We start from the raw sequence: 25987 nt of genomic DNA, 5'->3' as shown, positions 1-25987 counted from the left end.
ATCTGTAGTCTCTGTCCCGCATTAGCTTGTAACTCCGTACTCAACTGTGATGTGCCTTTCTAAGCAAGATAGCAGAATTTGTAAATAAATAAATAAAATAATTGCAATTAAGCACTATTGATGCACGAATTGTTTCTTCCCCTAGAACATCTAGAGAGTGTCCATGCAATAGCTTTAATCTTTATAAATGAAGAAGCAAAACGCGGTCGTCTAAAGAGGAAGTTTTCTAGACAATATCTCACAGACATAGCCCTACTATAGGGTAGTACGTATTTGCATAGCCAGCTGTGTGTGTTTCAAACACAGGCTACAGCTAAAGAAGTACAGGGCCACAAATCCAAGAGTGCCACATTGCCGCAGTGTTGTCACTGCAGTGGGCAGCCAATGACACATGCACCGACATTTTATCCACACTGCTCACCTCATAAAGCGATATACAGGAATCAGCTATATAGTATACAATGCAGCCAGCTGCAATCAAAGGAGCCCACACGTACACGGTCTTCTGGGTTTCCTGAGGACACCAAGAAAGAAAAAGTTGACAGTCACTTCAGCATGCGCAAAAAGAGGATGAAGGCAAAAGCCTGCGCTATCGTGAGACGTTCACTAAAATACTTGACATTCTCATTCGAATGGCTTTTTACTTCCTCTTACTTGTTTTCCCCCACTAAAGGTCGTGAGTTAGAGTGCCTTAATTAACTCTATCTTAATTGCATGAGTCTTATTTAACACAGCCTTATTACCACCAGAGGTCGTGGGTACAACTCCCACAGTTCGTCGTGGGTTCTACCATCAATGATGGTATCATACATTTTGGTGCCGCTAAATCTTGGTCCCGCCGAAGATCGAGTGTTTGGCTCCTACCAAAGGTCGTGGGTTCGACCATCAATGGTGGGACCATCACTTTTGCTTCCATTGAATTTTGGTCCCACCAAAGTTCGAGGGTTCGATTCCACCAAAGGTGGTGGGCTCGAACGCCTTAATTAACCTTGCCTGAATCAACAACAATGGTCGTGAGTTCGAGCGCCTTAATTAACTCTACATTAATTAACTGTGGCTTAACTTCGCCCTAATAAGCACCAAAGGCCGTGGATTCGACTCCCACCAGTGGTGGCATGATCATCATCAATTTTGGTGCCACTGAATTTTGGTCCCACCAATCCTGGTTAGTCTGAGTGCCTTAATTAATATTGCCTCAATGAATGCCAAATATTGTGGGCTCGACTCCCACCAATGGTCAAGGGTGGCACCATCAATTGATGGTGTCGTCAAATTTCGGTGCCATAACGCCGGACGATCAATTTTTCGATTTCGTCGAACAAGCGATTTTACGACCCTTGAGGCACTTAAGGCTTTCACCTAAAAAAACCTCAATCCTGACTGCTCCTCGTAAACGAAATAGCATTTTTACCACGTACACCTGAATCATCGGCGTATCAAAACGTCGTATCAGCTGCAGTTTTTATAGTCATCAAGCACACAGGAAATAGAACTTCGCAATACCCACTGTGTTTTGCTTTTCTTTTTTGTGACTGCGGCTGTACCCATGCCGGATGCTGTTCATACGACGGATGCAAATGGTGTAAGAAAAGTTAGGCAGGCGCACAGACCTTGGCGTGACCTGCTTATTCTGGCGTCGAGGGTTATTGCAGTTATAAAACGCTACCTTTGACAACGCTTCCTCTATTAAATAACAGAACAGAAGAAGTGGACTGTTCACAGGGCATGTTAAATGTTAATGTAACCCTGGCAGTGCGATAGCAACGCGCGTCATGTTCAGCTTGTGATTGGTGTATGTTGCATCACGTAAAGAGTGCCCGTGCGCAGAAAAGCAGAGATGAAGCACCAATCATTGCTTTTCACTGTGCGAAAAGGTACACCATACAGCAAAAACTCCTCTTAAATACGAACAAACTGCTGCTTATGTATTTCATTGCGAATGTCACGCATATACATACTGTCTGATTTGTCTCATTTGTGACATTACAAATTCAACATTTTGTAGAAGCAATTAAGCGGTCAGGGAGTTTCATCCGGTTCATGCTACTAGGAAAGTTGTAGCAAGTAAAAAAATTGAAAGGCATCGCATAACTTTGGTGCCTTGCTGCCGGAAGGTTCCCTCAGACGCAAGTCACAATCAACAATATTTGCGAAAGTGTGTTTGTTATAAGAGCTTTTAGTGTCGAGGTCGATGCAGTCGCTTTCTTTTTACAGAAGCAGCAGCCATTCCTGTGTGTCAGGTGCATAAAACTGCGGCAGCGATAAACACCGAGAGACCTCACGAAGGCTTTCGGAAATCAATTTTTGCCATCTAGTTCGCTGATAAGAGACGATGAGCGCGCAGAAGTGAAGAAAGCTTCGGCGGGGCCGCATTAGCACACTGGAAGTAGATAACCGAGTGAGGAGAGTGATTCTCAAGTGCACGATAGGTCCACTCTCCCTTTTAGATTGCGGTGGCTGGTCGAAAATCTCGGTGGCATGCAACGGAAGGATGAAAATGCAACTTAGAAGCTACTCTGGGACGAAGAGTCGGCCGAGCAATTTCGCGTACGCACCGAAAGGGCTCGAACACGTCACGCTGCCACAAGAAATATTTTATGCTTCGCGGAGAAATCCATTCTTCCCCGGATCTCCGAGTAGCCTTTGCCGAATCCATGAGCATTTGGGGCACGTTAAGCACGTTTGGTGGCGAAAAGTAATCCGCAGTGCCCCACTACGGTGTGCCTCATAATGAAATCGTGGGTTTGGCACGTAAAACCACATAATTCATTCAGAGCCATGTCCAGGCAACCATCTTTTATGCATTTTGGAACGGGGCAGTTTCCGACTATTAAGTGAAAAGTTCAGTTCTGCAAATAAGCCAACTTTAGTGCGTAGAGGTCCATTTGACGCGGTGTTTTTGCAGTTTTCCGATTTCACGTGGCACAGATCAAGTGGGTGCAGTGCTGAAAAATTTCCCCAATAACCGAACGCTAATGGCACGAAAAGACGTTGAACCGGAAATAATCTGTTTCCTTCAGCCTAATCACGCCGAGTCAGTGTATAGGCGTTATATGAGGGTGGAGACATTTCGCGGTTTCCATGGCGACGCGAAGTGGGAGTGGCTCGATCAAATTCCGGCCGATTGCGGACGCCTAATAGCAGATAGGGGACAGAAGCAAACTGGAATAAGTTTAGAATAAAGCTTCCTTACTTTGTGGTCGAAAGAGAAACTGCTGGCATCATGACTTACATGCTTTTTTTTTCGTCAATCCCTCTGTTCTCCTGGAAATAGCTACCTATAATACATTACCTATAGAAAATAGTAGAATCAGCTTAAATTATGGGCTATTCAACTCTGGTTCTATTCGAACCGTCGAGTGCATGTAGCGCCTGCAATATCCGCGGGCCCCTATAAAGCCCATTTCGCCATTCGGTAATAATGAAGACAGTCTAAGTCTGCCGCTGCAATGTAAGCAATGGTTCTTTCACAAAAAATATATCAGTGAAAAGATGGCTGGAAAAGAAATCCTCGGGTGCGTTCGTACATCAGTCCTCGCCTCACAAAATGTGTTTTATAAAAGGATTCCTCATCGTAGCCCTTATTGTATAGCGGTCCACCTGACTAAAATTGTCAGTGACGCCACACGTTACAAATTGATGACACGCGCAATGGCTTCCGGTAAAGAATGCAAAGCTGTACTAGAACATAGATAAATGCATTACTTGTCACTCTCACTTTATTACAGGTCACTGATAAGACACCAATCACTGAAATTTATTGCCAACCGTCTGCTCTTTGAAACCATCATCATTTCTTTCTTTCTTTCTTGATTTTTTCGTCTGCTGAGCCACTCGTAATCAGAACGAAATGAAGTTTATAACGGTGACGAGGTCAAGGTGATTTACATTCACTGGAGGCGTCCTGCACATAACTTCTAATTCAGTAACAATTGACTAAGTGTAAATGAAGCGTTTTGCCATATTTACTTATTCAGAGGTTGTCAGGTCAGAGGCTTTCCGAACAATTTCTTTAACTCCAACTGATTTAAACTCCATCGGGCAGAACAGGTGTTTTTTTGCATATTGGCTTCAACAAGGCACCCCTCTGTGATGAAGCCGATTGACGTGGAAGCACCAAGGGTTATAGTTAGTCGGAAATACTTAATGTGAAGTGACGATTGCACTCTCTATCGCTCGGGTCGCTCCGAAGACGAACATAACCAGGCTTTTGTGCTTATGCCTATGTGTGCGTTCACGGTTGCGCCTTCAGGGAAATCATGTGCCAAAACTATGCCCCCATTATGAGGCACCTCGTAGTGAGGTCTTCGGGATAATTTTGGCTGCATTACTGTCTTCAACGCGCTTTCATAATTATGAACAGAAGGTGATTTTTTTTTCGTGTAACCCCACAGAAGCGCAGCCAATGGGGCCGAGAGTGAACGCAGTACCTATATCTCAGCGGCGCGACTACGTAGCCGCTGAGTTAACGTCGAGGTGTAGATTTCAGAGAAATAAAGTTAAAGAAATAGATGAAAGGTTAGCGCACTGACTAACAGAAGTTTCTGACGCGTAAATTCGCCTTCTTCGCCGCTCTGCCGCAGCAAAAACTCAAAAAACTACGCAGGGGAACGCAAAGATGAATTCCTAATACTAAAATTTCTCTTCTTTTTTTTTAGAATCACAAGACACTCGAAGTGCAGAATGAGCGTGGTTAAGTTTAGTTTCAAGCTCACTGAAAACTTTCTTACCTTGATGATCCAGAGTCCGCTAAACACTGCCAGCAGCGCAACGTTGAATTTGGCTAGGAAAAGCACGAACCCAGAGATGGTGTCGAGTCCCGCCACCTGTTGGCAATGGCGGTCTAATAGCCGCATCGCCCTCCGACCGCTGGTACGGAAGCTCAGCCCATGCATCGCTGGAACGAGACACGCAAAGGCGTGCAAAGTGCAACCCGTCACCTTTGAAAATGCCATTTTCACATTGCTCTTACCAGTTAATCTACGTTTGCATTAAAAAAAAAGAATGAGTTCTTACGCCAGAATTTCTGGTAGCAAAAAAAAAAAAGATCCTAACGTTACAGCGCAAACACCTAAGACGATCCACAAAAAGAAAGACACGACACACACTGGGGCTGACTAACAAATGCCAGTGTGTGTCGTGTCTTTCTTCTTGTCGATCGTCCGAAGTGTTCGGTCGGGCTGTAACGTGAAGTTCAGAATTATGTACCAACTAGGCCCAAATGAAGTGTTACTGAAAAAAAAGAACCCCAGGTAAACCTGATGGTGGACAAATTATTAGCGGTGATGGATGGCCAGCGGCAAAAAAGGCAATTAGGATTGGAAAGTTTCGCGAATTGGGCCCCTTTAGGCAGGTTTGCCGCTTTGAATGTTTACCAAAGAATAAGCGTTTTCTATTCGAATGACGTAAAAGCGGGTTTCCCCTTTGTAGCGGCTTTCCTAACAAGCGACAGTGATACATAAACAACGCTGGATGAGGCATTGTGCTTGCAATCTCCGCTGACGAGAATTAGAGTATGGGAGTGCGCAGACTTTTTAAATACTCTGGCAAAGCACACGAAGCGTATATACAAACATCTAAGAGTAAGAGTTTCTTTGCGAGGAGAGCCAGGCTGGTATCAATCCCTAGAATCTATTAACGACCCACACTGTTACACGTCTACGGAATTTAACGGCCAATAAGCTCTTTGAAGTACACTGTGGAAAGTTACAGTTGAGTATCATAGAAAGAGGCATCAATCACAGCAAATGGACGTTTTAGGAACGATCCCACAACCTTCGAAGGTTGGGGGATCATACCCCGCCTGCGGGAAGCTGTTTTTTCTTATCCAGTTTCATTTCTAATAAAGAATCGTTTCATTATTTCATTTATTAAGCACAAGTAATTTCCCCTATGTTGTCCTTGGTGTCAGTGTGTGTTGGCTTCTTATGCTTAGACTTATAAAATCGGGCCCCTCAGTTAACCCCCTTTTTTTTACCTTAGCAAACTGTCACTGACAGACTTTGGGCTTAGGTGACTTGGACGTCGATGAGTATTACCAACTACAGCGCACACGAGCAATTTAATCGCCGTATTTCTTAATCGCAGGTTATAGAAGCTACCAATTTCCAGTTGCATAACGTCGTAAGCAGTTGGCGTTTCGGGAAAATGACTGTTGAGGAAAGTCTGCGTCACAGTGGAGCTTCAAAGCGAACAAATTTAGTACGTGCTTGAAAGCTCAAAGCCACACCTTGTTCACCAAATTCATGCAACACCCACCATACCAAACCATGCGACTGCGAGTTAAACGGACTTTATTGCAGTTAGAATTGCGAGGACACCGTACACCCATTGCAATGTCTGCCTACCTATGTATTTGCGTGCCTTGCATATCTTCCCACCAACTCGGGTCACTGGGTAAGTTCATGGTGCATGCGATAGGGCATCGGGCTGCGGTGCTGAGGGAACCGGATCTTGAAACCAACAGTACAACCAACTTGGGTCAGTGGGTATGCGACTCTGGGTACGGGGCGCTTTTGGGGGAACCTCATTGATGCCGACTTGGGGCGCTACGTGCACCTGTTCTACAAAGCAGCTCGCAGTACGTCCCATGGCTGCAGCTCTCAGCCGTGGGACGGGATTCAGTATAAGTAGCTGCGAGTCACGCCTGTAAAGACAGTCTTTGTGAGTCCGTTGCTGAGGACGACATGCTCACCCATGATAATGTAGGCCTTGCGGTTAAGGTGCATCAAGAATCGGTCGAGGCAGCTACAACACGGCCTCAGAATCCTGGTGGCTGACACCCCCGCCTGAGTCTTTTCGTTCAAGCTAGAAAAGAAAGCATTTGGAACATAGCTTTATATAAACATAGCTTAAATATAGCGTCATATGTATGTTTTTTTTTAATTCTGAACTATATGTGGCTGGTTGAAGCGGTGTCTCTATAGCTATTGCAGACTTGTACGCGCATGCATACACAATGAGTTATAAAGCCTAACCCCGTGCGAAACTGTCGCACTAAGTGCGTATCGCGTTGTCTTGTTCTTTGTCATGTTGGCTGCATTTAGGGCAGTGATAAAAATGCTCTTCATACTAATGAGTCGTCAAAGGCACTCCTAAACAAATGTTTTCGACTACCTACGTAACAACCTCTTGAAATCTGTCACTAACTTTCGGTAGGTTCAAAAAGCCATGTAGCAACTTTTGTGCCACTAATAAACTCGTTTAGTTACCCAGCCTCATTAATTGCGATGAAAGCCGAATTGGCATTTCTTGAAACTAACTCAACAGAGATAGAGGTAAAACAATGTTAACTTTGTTCGCTAAACTAAGCATATGAGCATGCACAACTGCGTACACGGTGGACTACAACCTTGCAAAGCAGAAAACAATTAAAAAGATTCAAGCAGCAAACCCAAAAGAGCGAGAGAGAGAGAGAGGGAGAGTTTGCACTCTCGTTAATGATAGCCTCTCAGGAGGCGAAAACTGACTTGACGCGCACCATGCTTATATGGTATTCCACAAACATCATAACAAATTGCCTAATGTCTGATTTTCCCTTTATTCATTACTTCTCTCCACCTTGCGGGTTTCCGCAGAACTACTAGGCCAAATAAAAGAGCGTTTTCTTGATTTGACACCGTTATTGTGTGTTCAAACTAGCACCAACACCAGCAGCAGGGAACACCCATGGGGGCTGTTACTCATCTGTTCTTTCGAGTACATTTTGATGAGCGTTTGCCTGCGACTCCGTGCCCCTGCTCACTCACACGAGACGTGAGCCAGAGATGATCGCCCTCAGGGGATCCGCGACGACGAGTACCAGCGAGCCATAGATGACCGAACCCAGGTGGTAGCCAACCAGAAGCTGCATGCTGCGCATCACCGGCGCGCTCATGTGCGTCTTGTGCCTGCGCTGGCATAGAAGTACAGGGCGACAGCATGCCCAGATGATTTGCATCGGAATCAAGAAAGAGAACAACGGAAACCCAAGTCTAATTGAACAAGTTTGGCTTTTGTTACATCCTTCTTACTCACTTGTTCCTTTACGGAGTGCAACATTACGACGCCAAAAAGAGAGAGAACTTGTGATTTTGTTTTGTAAATGCAACTGAGACAGTCACTAATTTGCGTAAAGACTTCCTCAGACATATTTTATAGTCCTATTATTCTCATTTCTTTTCACTCGCGATGCTTTTTGTGAGAAGTCCATACAGTGGATATACAGACATCTCTCACGAATATCTTTATTGAATTCGGCCAGCACCCAGACGTGTACAGTTAACGTGTATACATCAAAAGAGAACATTTACTTCGGCTTATATTTATATGTTTGATCAAGCAACGTGTGGTACTCGTTGTGGTGTTTCGAGTGCTCGCAGTAACTGGGCGACGCCGTTCCTTTGCTATACGTTCGCAAGAGCTCCTTGTGCCTCGCCTCCCTACCTGGACGGGATGGCCCGCGGGTCATAAAACACTGTCACTCGGCGGGCATCCCGCGCCCGAGAAGGTCAACGGGCTTCCCCCATTGACAGAATTTCTGGCAGGATTGGGCTTTGCTTGCGCGCGCTGTGGGTACGCACGCTAGACGACTGCCGCATCCAGGCTTCGGAACGTGCGTAAGTGTTCACCGCGGCCGGTGGCCGTCCCTTTGTCTGCCACCGGTCGATGGCAACATCGGCTCCTCGTGGTCCCGACCTCGACATACGCGCGCATCCTTTTGTCGCCTGGACCAGTTGGACAATCGTCCACTTTCAGAACTTAAAGCTTTAGGCCAATGCTCCGAAAGAACATCCGCGTTGAAGGCTTTACTCGCGCTATTAAGGTTCTTGCGGTCCACGGGGCTTCACGACAGACTCTAAGAATGCCGCCCCCTACCGCTCTGTAGTGTACGCGCTTTGTTCGTGCTTGTCTCCCTTTCTTTCTATCTCCCCCTTCTACTCTGTTTCTCTTTTTATCCCTCTTAACCCTTCCCCCTGCGCAGGGTAGCCAACCGGAACTACCTCTGGTTAACCTCCCTGCCTTTCTCTGCATTATTTTCTCTCTTGCCACCGCGCCCCCTCCTCCCTCCGGCCTTTCACCCGCCTGTTATTATGTTGTTTTTGTATTTTTTTTTCACATTTCTCTGCTCTGGCTTGTACGTTGGCAGGCGCTGGCCGAAGCATAGGCTGCCATTTTTGGACTGGCTTCTATGTTCTAGGTTTCCTCTGTCGCGACGTACCGTTAGCGGCCACCGGCGATCACTTGTCCTTGTTGTATAGAAATTGGATTCCAATTCGGTGGCGTTGTTAAACCTGTGTTGTATCGAAGCTCAGAATAGTAATGAATGTCGCATTGTGATTACCGGAGAGCTTCACCTAGGGACTCCCTTGCTCCGTGCGCTGTCTCGCCTTCCTCTAGCTAGGACTTCCTGGTCTCGCGTGGTGGTCGCGCGGCGCTCGCGATCCAAGCGTCTGCGCCGTGAGTGTGGTATGACACCACATCGTTAACGGACGACTTCTATAAGACTCACCAAACTAGTGCGTCTCGCGTGCTCTGGTCACAACGAGATTTCGCTGCGCACAGCGCCTGTTTGTTACTACAAGAAGTGCACAGGCTGCGTCAGTTATGGAGGACAATGCAGCATTCATGAAATTTTGTTACTCGTGGCACTTTAGTTTTCTTAAGTTTTCGAGGAACGCAATTTGTTTAGCTGTTCTATGTGGTAATTAAAATAAAGGAATCAGTAGTTAACAAAATATGGCGACTTTCTTGCCACAAAGCTCAGCTCCAGAAATTGAATTGTCCTGTTGGCTCTGTAAACAGTGCCACCCAATCGAGCAACCTGGCCTGGCGTGCTATACAAAAACTGATGTCGATGAGTTCCTATATCAAAACTTATTTCGATGAATAACTCACCTTGTAAAATACCAGGCGGCTACTGTGCTGGCTACAACGAAGTGCTGGCAGCTGAGGACGATGTTCGCCAGCCAAAGGAATAATAATACGTATGGCGGGCACATGGCCTGTCATCGGAAACAAATAGAAACAGCTCGTCAGGTAAAGGTGCAAACAGAGTAAGGTGCTATCACAAAATCAAACGTTATAGTGTTACTGAAGAGCTCTTTTATGGCGTGATGATTTCGTTATTAAATTTTATTTAGACTTGCACTCTCGTGTGCTTGTGGCAGCCATGAATTGAGCTACGCTGATAGCGGTGCTGGGATGTTCGCTGTTTCCCCATCCACTTTCTTGGGTATTTATGTTTCCTATACAACCGTGGGACACCAAGGACAATATGGGGAAAATACTTGTGCTTAATAAATGAACTAAGGAAACGATTTTTTAATGGAAATTAAAGTGGATGAAAAAAACGACTTGCCACAGGTGTGGAACGATCCCACAACCTTCGCATTTCACGTGCGATGCTTTACCAATTTAGCTACCGTGGCGCCATTTCCCCATTCACTTTCTCGTGTAGTTATGTTTCCTATAGAACCCTGGGAGTGTTAGCCAGCGCCCGAACTCGCAGACCTTGGTGGCGGATGTGGCACATCCTCTGTGCCGCAGGCGTCACGAGAATGTGATTTTTTTTTTTAGTGAAAGCAACCGGTCAATATACCCACAAATGTTACCTGAAGGCATCAATGTTGCCGGATTCGAGACCTTCTTTATGTAAGGAACGAGAATAAATGGGGTTAACCGAGGGCCCGATTTTTTATCAGTCATATCATAAGTCAACAAACACTGACACCAAGGACAACATAGGGGAAATTACTTGTGCTTAATAAATGAAATAAAGAAACACTACGCACTTACACTACGCCTACATGCTTCTCACGTTAAGACGAAGCGCATTCATCAGCGCAATGATCGTTGTGGCGCAGGAGCAATATTTGTAGCCCGCATTGGCAACTCGCAATGTAGAATCGAAATTTACCCGCGGTTTGCAAGGTCGCTGCTTTTAAGTCCTTGGAATTCTGGGCACATGTGCGAAACCTTGTTTAAAGTTGTGCCACGCGTGTATATACGAGGCATCACGGCTGCCCGCAGCGCAAGAACAGCTACCATGTCGCAGTAAAGACGTGGGGCTTTCACGGCACCGTCCAATACCAGTGTAGCCGAGCGTGCGCCAGAGAAATAATCCGCTCGAGTAGCGGTGAATGAATTTGACGTCAAGGTCTGGATGCGACAAAGGGCGTACACAAAGACGAAAACTGGAAGAATGCGTAGGGAATCTTGTTAGGTTTGTAGGATTGACTTCTATATATGCAGTCTACTAAAGTCCCGACAGTTTTACTGTTTCACAACGCATTTTTTTTTCCTTTTCTAGTGCATACTGATTCGTCCCTGCGGGCTGTACAGTGGATTTGGACTACATAAAGAAACCTAATTTTTAGAGCCATATTTACGCTTTCGGGTCATACACAGGGTGCGCCTATAGTCCAAAAAATACAGTACTCATATGTATCGTACTTAAGAGCTGAAGACCTTAGTTAATATAGGAACCTTGACAATGCTTATACATTCAATTACTTACAATAATAGCCCCAAAATTGTAAGCAACACAATGACGTATAAAGTTTACAACAGCATAGCTCTGAGCAAAAAAAAAAACTGATATGGCAGTTATGTTAAGAGCAACTGTTACGTCAGGAGCAACTGCTAGTGCATGTGAAGCGGATGAATACGTCAGTCATTTTATAGCTTCCATAAAATGTCACAGCGCTCTTAATAGTTCGACAAAAAACCCTGTTCACGATATACTATAGTATTTCAGAGCGTTGTACACTGAATACTAAATTTTGTGCGCATTAGATATCACTATATAGCTAAACACTGCCGAACTTTCAAGTCATTATAGTTATTGCGGAGTTTCAGAGTTGTAACCTGGAGTCATGCGTTTCCTTTTTTGCAAAATTTTCAAATTTCAATAATTACTTAAAACATCGAAGGACGGCAATACAAAGATTATCTTGCTGCAGTTCCATGTTCAACCTTGTTCTTCAATACGTAATCACAAAATATTTAAATATGTGTACAGCAAATGACGAACAACACGATTCTCCCGTTCCATGTATTCAGATAGACGCTCCTACGTTGAGATCACCCTCTCCAAACATCTCATCACGAAAATAGTTGCAGAAAGGTTAGAGAGTACGTTACCAGAAAAAAGCCGTCTGTATCAAATCTTACGGTCCGTTGTGCTGCGTCGTCGATAAATGGATGCACAACCGACAGCATGGCGATGAGACCGAGAAGCCAGAATCCGGCAATCACAACGATGCCCATGGCTGCCTGCAACATAGCCAAGTGTATGGAAAGAATTGAATTCTACGAGAACGTTAGTTTCACGGAAGGCTAGGGATGGCTGGGAGTGGCTTTTACAATGAATTTGGCGTTTCACATCGAGGGAGCCAACAACGTCTCGAGTAATGACTGCGGTGCCGAGGAGACTCTTCAAAGCCGTCTGTCATTTCCCTCTACAATGTAAAGAGACGATTGCTCCCTATCACGCTTTTGTGATTTCTTCGAAGGCCATTATCAAAACATATCTATTTGAGAATTCGGGCATTTTGCGCCGTCGCAGAGAAGTGTACCAAAGGGGCTGTTACATCTTTGGCTACTTCACGGCCTCTCCTCTGTCCTTTTCTCATGTTCTAAACCAAACGCCAAAGAAAGAATGTACAACAAGCCTCAGCAAGAACTTGGGCCAGAAGTTCTTTGGGCACTAGTACAGTCTTAAGAACTATAGACCTGCGCAATCGACGGTTACCCGAAGTGCTGTTCATGCGCTATACGCTGACACTGCGCCGTGATAGTCTGCGGTTATAGTTACCGGCCGTGATCGCGTGTCTGCCCTCCACCTCTCTCTGTTTCTCTCTCTCTTTCTCTCTTTAGATTTTCAGTAGTCATCAGTATACGGTAGAGAAAGCTGATTTTACCTTTCGGTGAACCTCCTTGTGTTTCCTCTTACTTCTTTCTTCTTTATCGCGCCCTTTTCCTACATAGCTTATATGTTAGTTACCTTTACATGTTTAGATTTAAAATAAGCGCGTTCAATACGTGTATTCATGACGGATAATTAAGGATTAGTGTTCGAATTCTGCGTATCTTTACCACACAGCCATATTCAACTATGTTCGTCTTGCCATACAATCATCACATGTTTATAGTTCCTAATTTGTCTACAGTTCTGCTAGCCCACATCAGCACAAATGCTTATTTTCTGTATAGAACTCGGCATCCATTACATTGTTGTGGATCGTACGTGATATTGATCGGATAACCGCATCTTTATACCCAGGGTGTCTCAACTAACAAGCAGAATTTTTTTTAATAGTGAGGCATGCTATGGGGGTGGGGGAGGGGTACGAATCGACTGGTGTGTTACTAGGAACAATCTGAAGAAGCACCTCGTATAATTTGTGGCCTTCAGGATTGAATAATTTGTGGGTAATATAAAACTAGGAACCATTGTATTTACGGCAGAGGTGTGCACACTAGGTGTTGGAGATCAGTCAACAACGTCACTTTCAATTTTGCATGGCGCGTGATCTCTTGCGTAACCTTTAGTTCTGCGTGAAAAAAGAGCCCGGGCAATATTACATAAGTATTGCATTATTACGTAAATCATTACACGCGCTATTACATAAATTGCTCGTGACGAAGTGCGAGCACGCATCGATGACGCAGCTCTCAGGCACCCTGAATGTGAAGCAAATCGCGTTCGCTCTTGAACACCGCCTTGCACAGCGCGTCGCGTTTCGTCAGGACCGGAAGCTGGCGGTGCATGTCAATGACGTATGATGAAAAAATCACGCGAGCGCTTCATTGTGTTTGGAAACCATGCATGCGCTAGGTGCTATGCAAGGCGGTGCGCTAAATTTAACACGATTGCCTTGAAAAAAAAAACGGTGGATACCACACAGTATTGGTGCCGATGTAAGCAAACCTTCGTATGCTGTTTGCTTTGGTTGACGATAATCGGTGTTGATCTCGGCGGCTAATGTGCAATTTCTTCAGCGTTGAGTGCATCCCTGCTGTTTGACTGCTGTTTGACTGCTGTTTGTCTGCGTAGTCCACCAAACGCAAAAGGAGACGTGTTTGCTTAAGGCATTATTGTACGTCATTATTGAAAGTCTCTGGGTAGGTTGAACATTATCGCTGTCTTTAATTGCCACAGTACGATAGCGCATGAGCACAGTCACGCGGTATTATTTCATATTTCGCGGGCTTTCAATAAACGCTGGAAAAAAATCCCCACGCAGCATGAGCCTGGCGACAAAAAATTGCGTTGGTCGTTTCTGAACCACCTCTACAACACAACGAAACGCACTTAGCCATATATTCAACATGAAATATTTTGCATAATTCATCGATAAATAATTAAGCGGAAAGTAAAAAATTTAACATGCTCTCAGGAACGGAGGAAGCCTAAAAACAGTGAAGAAGAAACTAGGAATAGGCAAATATCCGATGTATGCATTAAGAGACAAAGCCGGCAATATAATTACTAATTTGGATGAGATAGTTCAAGTGGCTGAGGAGTTCGATAGAGATTTATACAGTACCAGTGGCACACACGGCAATAATGGAAGAGAGAATAGCCTAGAGGAATTTGAAATCCCACATGTAACGCCAGCAGAAGTAAAGAAAGCCTTCTATGCAAAGGGGGAAGGAAGCTGGGGAGGTTCAGGTAACAGCAGATTTCTTGAAGGATGGTAGGTAGATTGTACTAGAAAAACTGGCCACCCTGTATACGCAATGCCTCATGACTTCGAGCGTACCGGAATCTTGGAAGAACACTAACATAATCCTAATCCATAAGAAACGGGACGCTAAAGACTTGAAAAATTATAGACGAATCAGCTTACTGTCCGTTGCCTACAAAGTATTTAATAAGGTAACGGCAAATAGAATCAGGAACACCTTAGACTTCCGTCAACCAAAGGACCAGGCAGGATTCTGCAAAGGCTACTTAACAATAGACCATAATCACACTATCAATTAGGAGATAGAGAAATGTGCGGAATATAACCAACCCTTATATATAGCCTTCAATGATTACGAGAAAGCATTTGATTCAGTCGAAACCTCAGCAGTCATGGAGACATTACGGAATCAGGGTGTAGACGAGCCGTATGTAAGAATACTGAAAGATATCTATAGTGGCTACACAGCCACGTAATCCTCCATAAAGAAAGCAACAAAATCCCAATAAAGAAAGGCGTCAGGGAGGGAGATACGATCGCTCCAACGCTATTCACAGCGTGTTTACAGGAAGAATTCAGAGCCCTGGATTGGGAAGAATTGGGGATAAGAGTTAATGGTGAATACCTTGGTAGCTTGCGATTCGCTGATGATATTGCCTTGCTTAGTAACTCGGGGGGCCAACTGCAATGCGTGCTCACTGACCTGGAGAGGCAAAGCAGAAGGGTGGGTCTAAAAATTAATCTGTAGAAAACTAAAGTAATGTTTAAGTCTCGGAAGAGAACAGCAGTTTGCGATATGTAGCGAGGCACTGGATGTGGTAAGGGAATAGATCTACTTAGGACAGGTAGTGACCGCGGATCCGGATCATGAGACCAAAATAATCAGAAGAATAAGAATGGGCTGGGGTGCGTTTGGCAGGCATTCTGAGATCATGAACACAAGGTTGCCATTATCCCTCAAGAGAAAAGTGTTTAACAGCTGTGTCTTACCAGTACTCACGCACGGGGCAGTAATCTGGAGGCTTACGAAAAGGGTTCTACTCAAATTGAGGGCGACGCAACGAACTATGGATAGAAGAGTGATAGGTGTAACGTTAATGGATAAGAAAAGAGCAGATTGGGTGAGGGAGCAAACACGAGGTAATGACATCTTAGTTGAAATCAAGAAAAAGAAATGGAGCATGGGCAGGAAATGTAATGAGGAGGGAAGATAAACGATGGTAATTAAGGGTTACGGACTGAATTCCAAGGGAAGGGAAGCGTAGCAGGAGGCGGCAGAAAGTTAGGTGGGCGGATAAGATTAAGAAGTTTGCAGCGACAACATGGCCACAATTAGTACATGACCGGGGTAGTTGGAGAAGTATGGGAGAGGCCTTCGCCCTGCAGTGGGCGTAACCAGGGTGATGATGATGATGATGATGATGATGATGATGATGATGATGACGACGACGACGACGACGACGACGACGATGACGACGACGACGACGAAAGAAATCCTCAAAGGAGCGCCGCATGACGGCAAACCATGTCATCAGTTTCATTCAGTTGAGTTTAACCCCTTTTTTTTAATATCCTTTGTTCATGTTGCGGGAAACACCATGCATATCATACATGCATTGGCCTATACATTGCTACATTTAGGCAAATGCAATTAGTTTGAAACAAAAAGCGAATTCATACACCACTGTAGAAAACAGAATATTATAATAAAATGTAAACATTCTACGTGAGCGCGAACCACAATACCAATCCAAAACATAGCACTGCTAGAACTGTGTATACAATTCAACATGATCACGCGATTACGAACATTTCGAAATGCATATAGAGTACTTTCCTTATTAATATAAGGACACATTGCAAGTAATAAAAAATCCTATTTCATCCTGATAGTTGTCTGGGCATTGTGTACTCCATTGAATACTTCAACAGATGCGATAATTTGGCGAGTGGGTGTAGCCTAATTTTTAGTAAGCTTTCGCAAACGTAGAATGGAGAAGACATGTTTTCTAGTGTATTGAACAGAAATTTTAAAAAAAGACGATGCGGGAATTCAATAATGCAGAAGTTCTGTCCCTCTTATTATATCATTCTTCGTTTTTCTGTTTGCGCGGTGTTATCCTGTACGTTCTGCGCCTGAAAGGAGCGTAAATTAATTGTGAGACAACTTCCGTAGCTTTGAATGGAACGTGAACAAAAGGCTCTGAGAAGGAAGGTAATCACTTTAGTTGCAGATATCTACCAAGAGATGCGTTTCCCTGTTGAGATATTTCATTGCGTTCTTGTCGTTTCACGTTTGTGTGCTTCCGAGCACGTGCTAATAGCTAGAGGGATTCATGACCCATATCGAATACGTTCGTTTTCAGCTCCAGAATTTTTCTGCGTGTGCTTGCTGTAAAACTTTAATTTGCTTAAGCGCTTTCTTATTTCCGCTATTACACTCACGTCTATACACCAAAGGCCCAATTTTCGCCAATAATGCACAAATACACTGTGTTTTCCGGTGTACAAGTCGCTATTTTATTCCGGCATTCTACCATGGTGCTACCCGATAAATTGTTAATACATATAAATCTGAAGGCTCTGTTTTCAGAGATAAGGTTGTCTTGAATTTCCAATTTATTGTCACACACCTAAACATGGCAGGCGTAGCCCCTGCTCCTCCATCCCTCCAAATAACCACACTTTTTATTGCGTGCATACATGATAATTGATACAGCGAAAAAATATGGCGTCACATCACCTCATCATATAACTGTGCTACCTAAGAAATGCTCACAAGATGTCTGAATAAACATACCGAAAAAGACGAAAACAGTACAAGTGCATTGCTTGCCTTTCACGGATAGTTCGCTTGAACTTCAAGCACGGTTTTAAAACCAAGAAGTGCAGCCCTGTGCCTAACAGGATTACCAATATTACACGAATAAGCAAATAAGTTTCCTCCAGCACATTATGTGAGTTGCGTGTTAGCAGCATATGTTGCCTTTGTTGCATTACGCTTCTTCATGTTGTATTTCTCTCACATTTGCTTTTTGACTGAACAAATGTTTGTTATTTATTTATTGTTGTTATCATTGCTGTTTTGGTTGCTGTTAAATTTATTTTTTTCAGCAATACTAAGTGAGCTTCGGGTCATGACTTCAGAGGACAATTCTGACACTCCTTTCTGCGATCAGAAACCGCCAGCGTCACTCCGTGGCCCTGTCGCTTTACTCCAGGGCTGTCCACAGTAGTAACAGCAGCACATATCTTGCTCTTCGATAAAGTGCAGCACCATATTGACATCGAAAACTAAAGAAAAGTTTCAAGAACAGCGTCAATTTCTCACCGTGATCGCTTGACCGAAAAGAGAAGGCACGTCACCAAGCGCTCTTGCGGCTTCTTCTAGCACACGCACAATCTGCAAAGTGCGGGAAGAATCAGTGTTTGGCTTCGGTTGTAGATTACCTATAGGAGACAAATTGAACACTTGCGAGAAGGTTGTTTTTCTGCTGGGCTACGTTACCGAGTTACATTTTAGGTTTAAAAGGTTCAAAAACCAGGCGAGGAAGGGAGGTTTTCTCTGGTGAACGTTTCCGCTGGTACATGGAACATTCGCCTTCAAATCGTTATATACGAAATACCATACAAACGTCTTTTCGCGTAAGGCGTAGTGACCACCACTGACGTGTAACTTCACACAGCGAGCATAAGCCGTACCAACGCACCGCTAACAGCGGTTGTAATTTCGCAATGTTTGCTCATATGTAGGCTTAGCACATTTAAGGAGTTCAATACACCGTGGGCTTTAGTTTTACATAGACAGCTGGCCCACGCTATTCTGCAAGTGATATTGTACGGGCTGTAATCCCTATATCAGGCTGAAGTCGATGACACGACAGCCTGACAGGTCATGCCTTCTGATCTTATGCCAAATGTTCATTTCGCCTTTTTTTTGGTTACTCTTGCGGAGCCAATTTCTGGAACAAACATGAACGAAGATGTTGCACATTTCACGTTACGCCATACCTAGAATTTCGTTCGCAATTAGCCAACACCAATACCTATATATATATATATATATATGTGTGTGTGTGTGTGTGTGTGTGTGTGTGTGTGTGTGTGTGTGTGTGTGTGTGTGTGTGTGTGTGTGTGTGTGTGTGTGTGTGTGTGTGTGTGTGTGTGTGTGTGTGTGTGTGTGTGTGTGTGTGTGTGTGTGTGTGTGTGTGTGTGTGTGTGTGTGTGTGTGTGTGTGTGTGTGTGTGTGTGTGTGTGTGTGTGTGTGTGTGTGTGTGTGTGTGTGTGTGTGTGTGTGTGTGTGTGTGTGTGTGTGTGTGTGTGTGTGTGTGTGTGTGTGTGTGTGTGTGTGTGTGTGTGTGTGTGTGTGTGTGTGTGTGTGTGTGTGTGTGTGTGTGTGTGTGTGTGTGTGTGTGTGTGTGTGTGTGTGTGTGTGTGTGTGTGTGTGTGTGTGTGTGTGTGTGTGTGTGTGTGTGTGTGTGTGTGTGTGTGTGTGTGTGTGTGTGTGTGTGTGTGTGTGTGTGTGTGTGTGTGTGTGTGTGTGTGTGTGTGTGTGTGTGTGTGTGTGTGTGTGTGTGTGTGTGTGTGTGTTGGCTAGACGGCACCGTGATAATTTCATCAGTACACAATGTAACGGTCATATCACCGTAAGCGATGTAGTGCATTCAACCCCGTGGAGAAAAATGGCCCTCTGGCATTCTAGTATTGCCGTTCAGTCCTGATATTCAGGGAAAATGCAATCCACTGCCATGACTGCTACTCTAGCTGCTGTGCTGAGTGGTCACTCAGAAAAAAAATTTTTGTGCATTTATAGTTGGAGTGAACCCCACTGTAAATCGCGTGGTTTGAAATGCCTTGGCCTCTGCTTTACTTCTATCTCAGCAGTCCCAATTAAAATCCTCGTTGCACATTTACATAATGGCTCTTTCATTGGCTTGAAAGCGAGCACGTTCGTATCGCACTAAGAATTTTGCGTGGTACTCTGTTGCATAAGAAAAATGAACCCTGTTTCAACGTCGAATAAGAACACTCCTTCATTGATGAACTTTAATTTCGTTAGACAACATCGTCCTACCTATAATTTTGTTCAATTGTCATTGCTTTCAGCAAACGTTCACTAGTTGCTCAGTTTCTTCTTCGAACTGGACCTTGCGGAGCGAGTTTTTTCTATATTTTTTTTATATACTCGAGACAATTTCAAGGGGTAAAGCTGTGAATATAGCAGTGTTCTCTCTAAGAAACATCAGCATAACTTTAGCCGAGTGACCAGGAAGGGACACTTTTTTATTGAATATGGTGCCTAAAATCATCGACATGTTCAACACCTTCAATGTTAGCAAATTGTTGGTTTCTAATATCCATAACGCATAGTGCAAGAGCGTCGCCATCGATATTTGCTGCAAGTGGCTAATTCTGCGTAGCTCGAAAGCGCAATATTATTAAGTGGGTCAGTGCTAGCAGTCGAATGCTCCAACATCCGTAAACACTTAACCTTCCTAGAAACGCTCCCCGTAATTCACGTTGACAGCATTATAAAGTGACGATGTAACTACACGCCTTACCATCGTGACTTTCTTGAGAACGACAGCAATCATGATGAGTGTTACCACCTGTAACAAGAAATTCGCTCTTTAGACCACCGACTCGTCAACGCAGTGTTGGTGCCAGAAAACGGAGAAATGGGAAGTGTGCACGCATTTGCATGCGCAAAATTTGAAACCTGCTGAAAACGTATCGCCGGAGCAAGTGTACCGGCATAGTGTTCACCTATATATCGCAAATGAAAGCTGTTTCTTCTTGAATATAGGTGTGCACTCCCCCAGTTAGAGAGGATGATATGTCTGGAAATTGAATGTATTTTTTTCATCAATTTAACTTATGTGCCCTCGTGGGCGTGCTCACTGAAGTTACATTGCTAGACCGGGACTATAGCTTTCTACTAATATGAATGGAAATTAACACTAAAAATAAGGTAACCTCAGCCAAACTAAATAATTTCCATTTTACTTACTGGAAACCTATAAGCTTGAGCTGCATATTTCACTTTAGGTTATATTCTTCGACTTCGCTTTCTCTATCTATCCGGCGTTTTCCAAATACGTAATGAACAGAAAACTAAGACATAAAAAGTCGATCTCCGTTGCTACTCGGGATTCGGAAAGTTCACGCTTTCATAGTCAGTGCTTGTTTCCTGATGCAACAATCCACCTTTAATACTTAGATGTTGTAATAGCACTTTACAATGATTCCTAACAGATCAAAATCAGCGACGTTACCAGATGCATGTACACATAAATGGTGTTTGTTTAAAACTTCGACGACGGCTACGAATGAAAGTCTTGGAAGTGTACCAAGTAAGCAATGGTGGCAATAAATGGAGGCAAATTATTCCCATACGTGCATTCTCGCATTTAAAAAAAACCTGTAACGAGTGCTGTTGACCCGTGTTCTCGAAACTACACTGCGTTACCTGATGCCATTTGCACGTTTGTTCTAAATACTAAACGACTTGTTGATTACAGCGCTAATGGCTTGGATCACTTGCGCTGCATCAAGTGTTTGGCTCAGCATCGTCATCGTCAACATTGGTTGCTTCAGCAAAAGCTGACAGCAAGGAAGGTGGGGATACAGTGGACTTATTAGCAGCTAACAAAGTATAAACAGTTGAAAACAGCCCACGTTGCACTTACCGTTAGTATCGTAAGTAGCACCAGTACGACGACCCACAAATTACTGCGTTCATTGTGCTTGGACAGCTCCATCACATCGCCAGGTGGGCGCTCGTATAGAGTGATATCTTTACCCCAGGACAACCTGCAAATTATTGTACTCAACAAAATAAATCACTCCGTTAGAGTGCAACTAAGCAGAAAATTTAACTTAGTGATAAACACGTCACACCAAGGAGTTGCCCGTCTCTCTTGATGTCTGCCTGTTGCATTTTTATGGACGCATTCTGCACAAATTCTCAGCACATGTACGTGGAAATTGTTAATCCTTTCTGTATTCGCTGAGGGTAACTTAATGGCACGAGCTGAGCTCTGAATATGCTGAGTAGAAGCGTAGATAGCATCTGAAGAAATCTGTATGCAATGCCAAGGCCTATACAGAGGTCGAGATGTGTCAGGCAGGGCCTGGTCGCATATGTCTGGTCGCCTACTTACGATAAAATTTTAGTATCTTACAATTAGCGCCATTATTATTTTCAGTTTTTTTTGTTATTAATGAGGAGACATGATAGTTCTGCAAAGCTGAATGACGTACACAAGTAAAGGAAGGACGGAGAACGAATACTCGGCTTGTAACTAAGATTTCATTTGCTGAACGCCCCACTGGTGGGCGTTCGGTTTATAAAAGCGGACAAAAAAGAAGAAAAAGACATAAAGGCTTACCACCAATCAACACATGCTCAGTGGTTATTGGAACACTTATTTTTAGAATCCCATCAATTTATTAATAAACTGTCACGTCACCTTGTTGGGACCATCATAACTTCCCTACCCGCGAACTTGCCCAGGAAATCAGACATCCTCAGGTGGGTGAGAGCAATTTCAGGAGTGGCTCAACATGACACATGACTACGTTGATTGAAACAGCGGGCCGCGAGCGGCACTTCTTCTTGTGAGAGCGAATGTGAAGACATTTAACAATACTTTTGCGAAGACCTTTATATATATATATATATATATATATATATATATATATATATATATATATATATATATATATATATATATATATATATATATATATTGTTATTTTTTGTTTTTTTAGTCATATCAGGAGAAGCCAAAAACACTGACACCAAGGACAACATAGGGGGAAATACTTGTGCTGAATAAATGAAATATTGAAATGATAACTTACTGGAAATTCAAGTAGATGAAAAAACAACTTGCCGCAGGTGAGTAACGATCCCACAACCTTCACATTATGCGTGCAATGTTCTACCAATGAAGCTACCACGGCGCCGTTTCCCCATCCACGTGGTTGGGTATTTGTTTTCTAGTAGAACCCTGGGAGTGTTAGCCAGCGCCACCACTCACAAACCTTGGCGGCGGATGTGGAACATCCTTTCGCCGAACATCTTTTTCGTAGAAGGCAACCGGTCAATAAGCATAGCTTCAGGCCGGGCTTACTTCCCGACGCGACAAAAGGATAAAAGTTACTTTGCTCCGAAATTGCATCATGATACTGTAAACATTGCCTTACGCACGCGGGAGCTCAAGTGCGGAAGCACTCGTAAATACTGGAGAATGGTGCCGCATAGAACAGTTGTTACGCTTTCATAGCGGTTTCCTTTTTTCCATTAATTTTTCATTTTATCCTTGTTTCTATGAAACCTTGATTGTTCCTTGGATGTGCTGCGCAGTTCCTCCACATATTCATTGCCTTTATGGGTACCATTAATAGAATAATAAATAAACAAATAAATAAATAATATAAAATTCAACTTCTACATGTGGGACTGTAATCTTTATCTTCGTTTTACTCTAAAGCAATTACGGAGTGTCAATTCCTGTGTATTGCTCGCTCTCGAAGAGCACTGCCAAATCGTGCATGCTATAAGAGATGATCTTACCAGAGTGTGATTGTGAAGGCGAGCGTGCTGACAGCCGACGCCATCATGATGAGCCAAGAGTAGATGCTAATCCAGAACCGAAGGCACAGCATCCAAATAATCGTGATGCCTGCAGTGACCGAGGCCGACGTAAGAGCGCTTCCAGCGAGCAGAACGTTTGTTATCCCGAAGAACAGCTTTGCGTTTCTGAGCGAATGAGCACTGATGTTTGTTTGCTGGTATTTCTGTGAGTGTATACTTTGATGGATTCATGAAGTGCAACGTCACGAGCCCACATGCGCTAATGAGAGGTGCCGTAGTAGACGGCCAGATATTATTACTGACTATCTAAACTTCTTTAGCGCGCTGCGAGAGCGTTTCTTTTTCTTATTTTCCGTTGCCTAAATGGGGCTGCCACAACCGGCACTCGCGCTTGCGACTTGTGATCACCAGCAGAACGCTAACTACAGTGCAACCGCCGCGGAAAGTGTGTCGTTCTGGCTAGTTTTGTGCCGCGGTGAAATACTGCTAAAATAACTGAAAGTGCTATCTAGTGTTTGTCTTCCCGCAAATCATATCAATTCATCGTTTTAACTTATAAATTCTAAGCATGTTGATCTTTGGAAATTATAGCGATCTTTTTTTTTTGTAGGACGCAAGAAAAGCTTCTCGTAATAAATTGTGCACAAGTGCAAATGCTCGGCAAGTATATCTTGCTTGAAACTTGTCTCGTTCTGACCACTGGTTGCTCGGTCGAAGCATCTTATGTTTCCCCGGCACAGTTATCATCTAAAAGACTAAATGCCTAACTGGCAGGCCTGCATCGTGTTTCCCAATAAGGTGCGGCTAATCATATACAATCGGTCTTGCTGCAGCTATTTGCATTATAATTTGTTTCTCGCAATCCCTAACAGTGGGCATGAAGCCGAGAGCAGGCAAAGCACACCATTGTAAGAGACCCTCAAAATGATCGGCCTTCTATGCAAAAACATTATAAATGAAATCTTCGCACTTTTCTTCTCTCTATTTTATTGTAAAGTGCTCCATGGAAATTCTTTCTGTAAAGATTTGAAATACGTAATAATTTATTGCAAAACACAAATCTAATAAAATACAAGCAACCTTTATCTTAATTGCCCATCACCAAGCTGCGAAAATCATTGGAAGCCTGCTTTTCTGCAAGGATTTGCTAACACTTTCACCGCTTTCTTTTAACGCTACAAATTTCCTGGATACTGATGGTTCTATCTTCCGCATCTCACAGCTTACCATATTACCACATTCCGTCTTGTTTGCTCATGAAGCTAATCATAAAGGGCGTATGTGTATCCATGCTTCGAGGTATTAGGAATAGGGAAAAAAATTTAGTACATTATAGTTTGCATAAGTTTGAAAATCAACATAAAACTGCTGATCCTGGACAACGTCACCGTCAGACGCTCAATGGTGATACAGAGTTCGAACCCAAACACACACGATTAATGTTCTGTTTCTTGTTTACGTGAGCTATAAACATTCACACGCCTTTGTTGAGTTCTTATGAATGTTTTTGCACCACAGCGTTCCTGTCAGGCGTTATGGACAAGCCCTTACCTATTCCAATAAGCACCACAAAACAAATTTCATCCATTTGCCACAGCAGGTCCCCAGCGAGAATCTGAAAATATTGGGAATAATAGTTTTGCAGATTCAGTCATTATTTATGCGACAAAATTGGCAAGATGATGCTTGGAACTCTTGAGCACAATTGTCGCTTACCTTCGAGTCGGAATCCCTAAGTATTAACTCACGCACTTCGGGTGCTTGCACCGAGCAAACGTAAGGCAGCAGGTTAGCACTGCGTAGAGAAAACGAGTTTTTGACCATTTATATGTACCGCATGAAGCACGATTGAAACATCAACAGTTGTGAAACGAAGAATTTCGCTTGACGAAAAGTTTCGGCAACAGGCCCTGTCCTTGCGACGTCCTCAGGCTGGTATGAAGATAATTGACCTTGTCAAAATGTTGTCAGCAATGAATCCGTGTTCCAGGCCTTCAATGTACGTTAAAGAAGCCATGGTCGTACGAATTTTTCTGAGAGCCCTATACCACGAAGTCCATCGTAACCTCAGCTTACAGATTTGGGAGGTTCGGGATGGCAAACCCAAAACCCATAGAGTTGTTCTGATTTGGAACATACAACCCTCGTGCGAGTGTATCTACTTTAAGCTTTTGGCGAACTCATTTACAAAATTGCACGCACAAGCATCGACGTACAATGGCCATTAATTTCTAATCACTTCACCTAACGTATGTAGGAAGAAGCAGAGAATATTGTGGCGCTATTTGGGTTAGTAACAATCATATGACGTTTCTTGGTGAATGGTAGGAACAGCAAGGATACCCTCGAAAATTTGGTTGCGGATGGCTTGCTGTAAGGCCGAACATAATGTTACGCAGGCTTCTGGTTATGAGGCAGCAACGAGAACTGGCGGGCCACCTCCTTTCAAATGAAACCTTTGATGGAATGAATGAGAGAGGAGGGATCGGGGTGGCCGGTGGCAACAGTAATGTCCCAGAAGGAATCAGCCTGCGACGTTGGCAGCACAGTTCACCAAAGCTCTCAGAAAGGCTACACTTACACACGGTTACACTGGCTGGGCTTCTGGCCCAGCAACATCTGGAATGCGCCGTCCTCGATTCCTTTCATAATGTGCTTTATCTTCAGGTTTCTGTCATCGTGGGGTTAAGCAGTTTGCAGCGGTCGAGCTCAT

The 25987-nt window shown here is 43.8% G+C and overlaps 1 protein-coding gene across 3 annotated transcripts in view; it reads right to left on the bottom strand.

The window, feature by feature from the left end:
• The window catches only part of LOC142558054 (choline transporter-like protein 1), a 129086-nt gene that overhangs the window by 10392 nt on the left and 92707 nt on the right, over window positions 1-25987 (bottom strand). For all 3 annotated transcript variants that reach the window (XM_075670216.1, XM_075670213.1, XM_075670214.1), the window contains 12 exons: window positions 24991-25069; window positions 24826-24889; window positions 23254-23362; window positions 21362-21485; window positions 20234-20281; window positions 18004-18075; window positions 12124-12255; window positions 9877-9983; window positions 7749-7889; window positions 6695-6807; window positions 4731-4897; window positions 422-514 (listed from right to left, as the gene is read on the bottom strand). In XM_075670216.1, the coding sequence (XP_075526331.1) occupies window positions 422-514; window positions 4731-4897; window positions 6695-6807; window positions 7749-7889; window positions 9877-9983; window positions 12124-12255; window positions 18004-18075; window positions 20234-20281; window positions 21362-21485; window positions 23254-23362; window positions 24826-24889; window positions 24991-25069 (1249 nt within the window). The remainder of the gene's footprint in view (window positions 1-421; window positions 515-4730; window positions 4898-6694; window positions 6808-7748; window positions 7890-9876; window positions 9984-12123; window positions 12256-18003; window positions 18076-20233; window positions 20282-21361; window positions 21486-23253; window positions 23363-24825; window positions 24890-24990; window positions 25070-25987) is intronic.

This window comes from Dermacentor variabilis, chromosome 9 (assembly GCF_050947875.1).
Source record: "Dermacentor variabilis isolate Ectoservices chromosome 9, ASM5094787v1, whole genome shotgun sequence".
Classification (NCBI taxonomy): domain Eukaryota; kingdom Metazoa; phylum Arthropoda; class Arachnida; order Ixodida; family Ixodidae; genus Dermacentor; species Dermacentor variabilis.
This window is presented reverse-complemented; position numbering and strand designations above follow the sequence as displayed.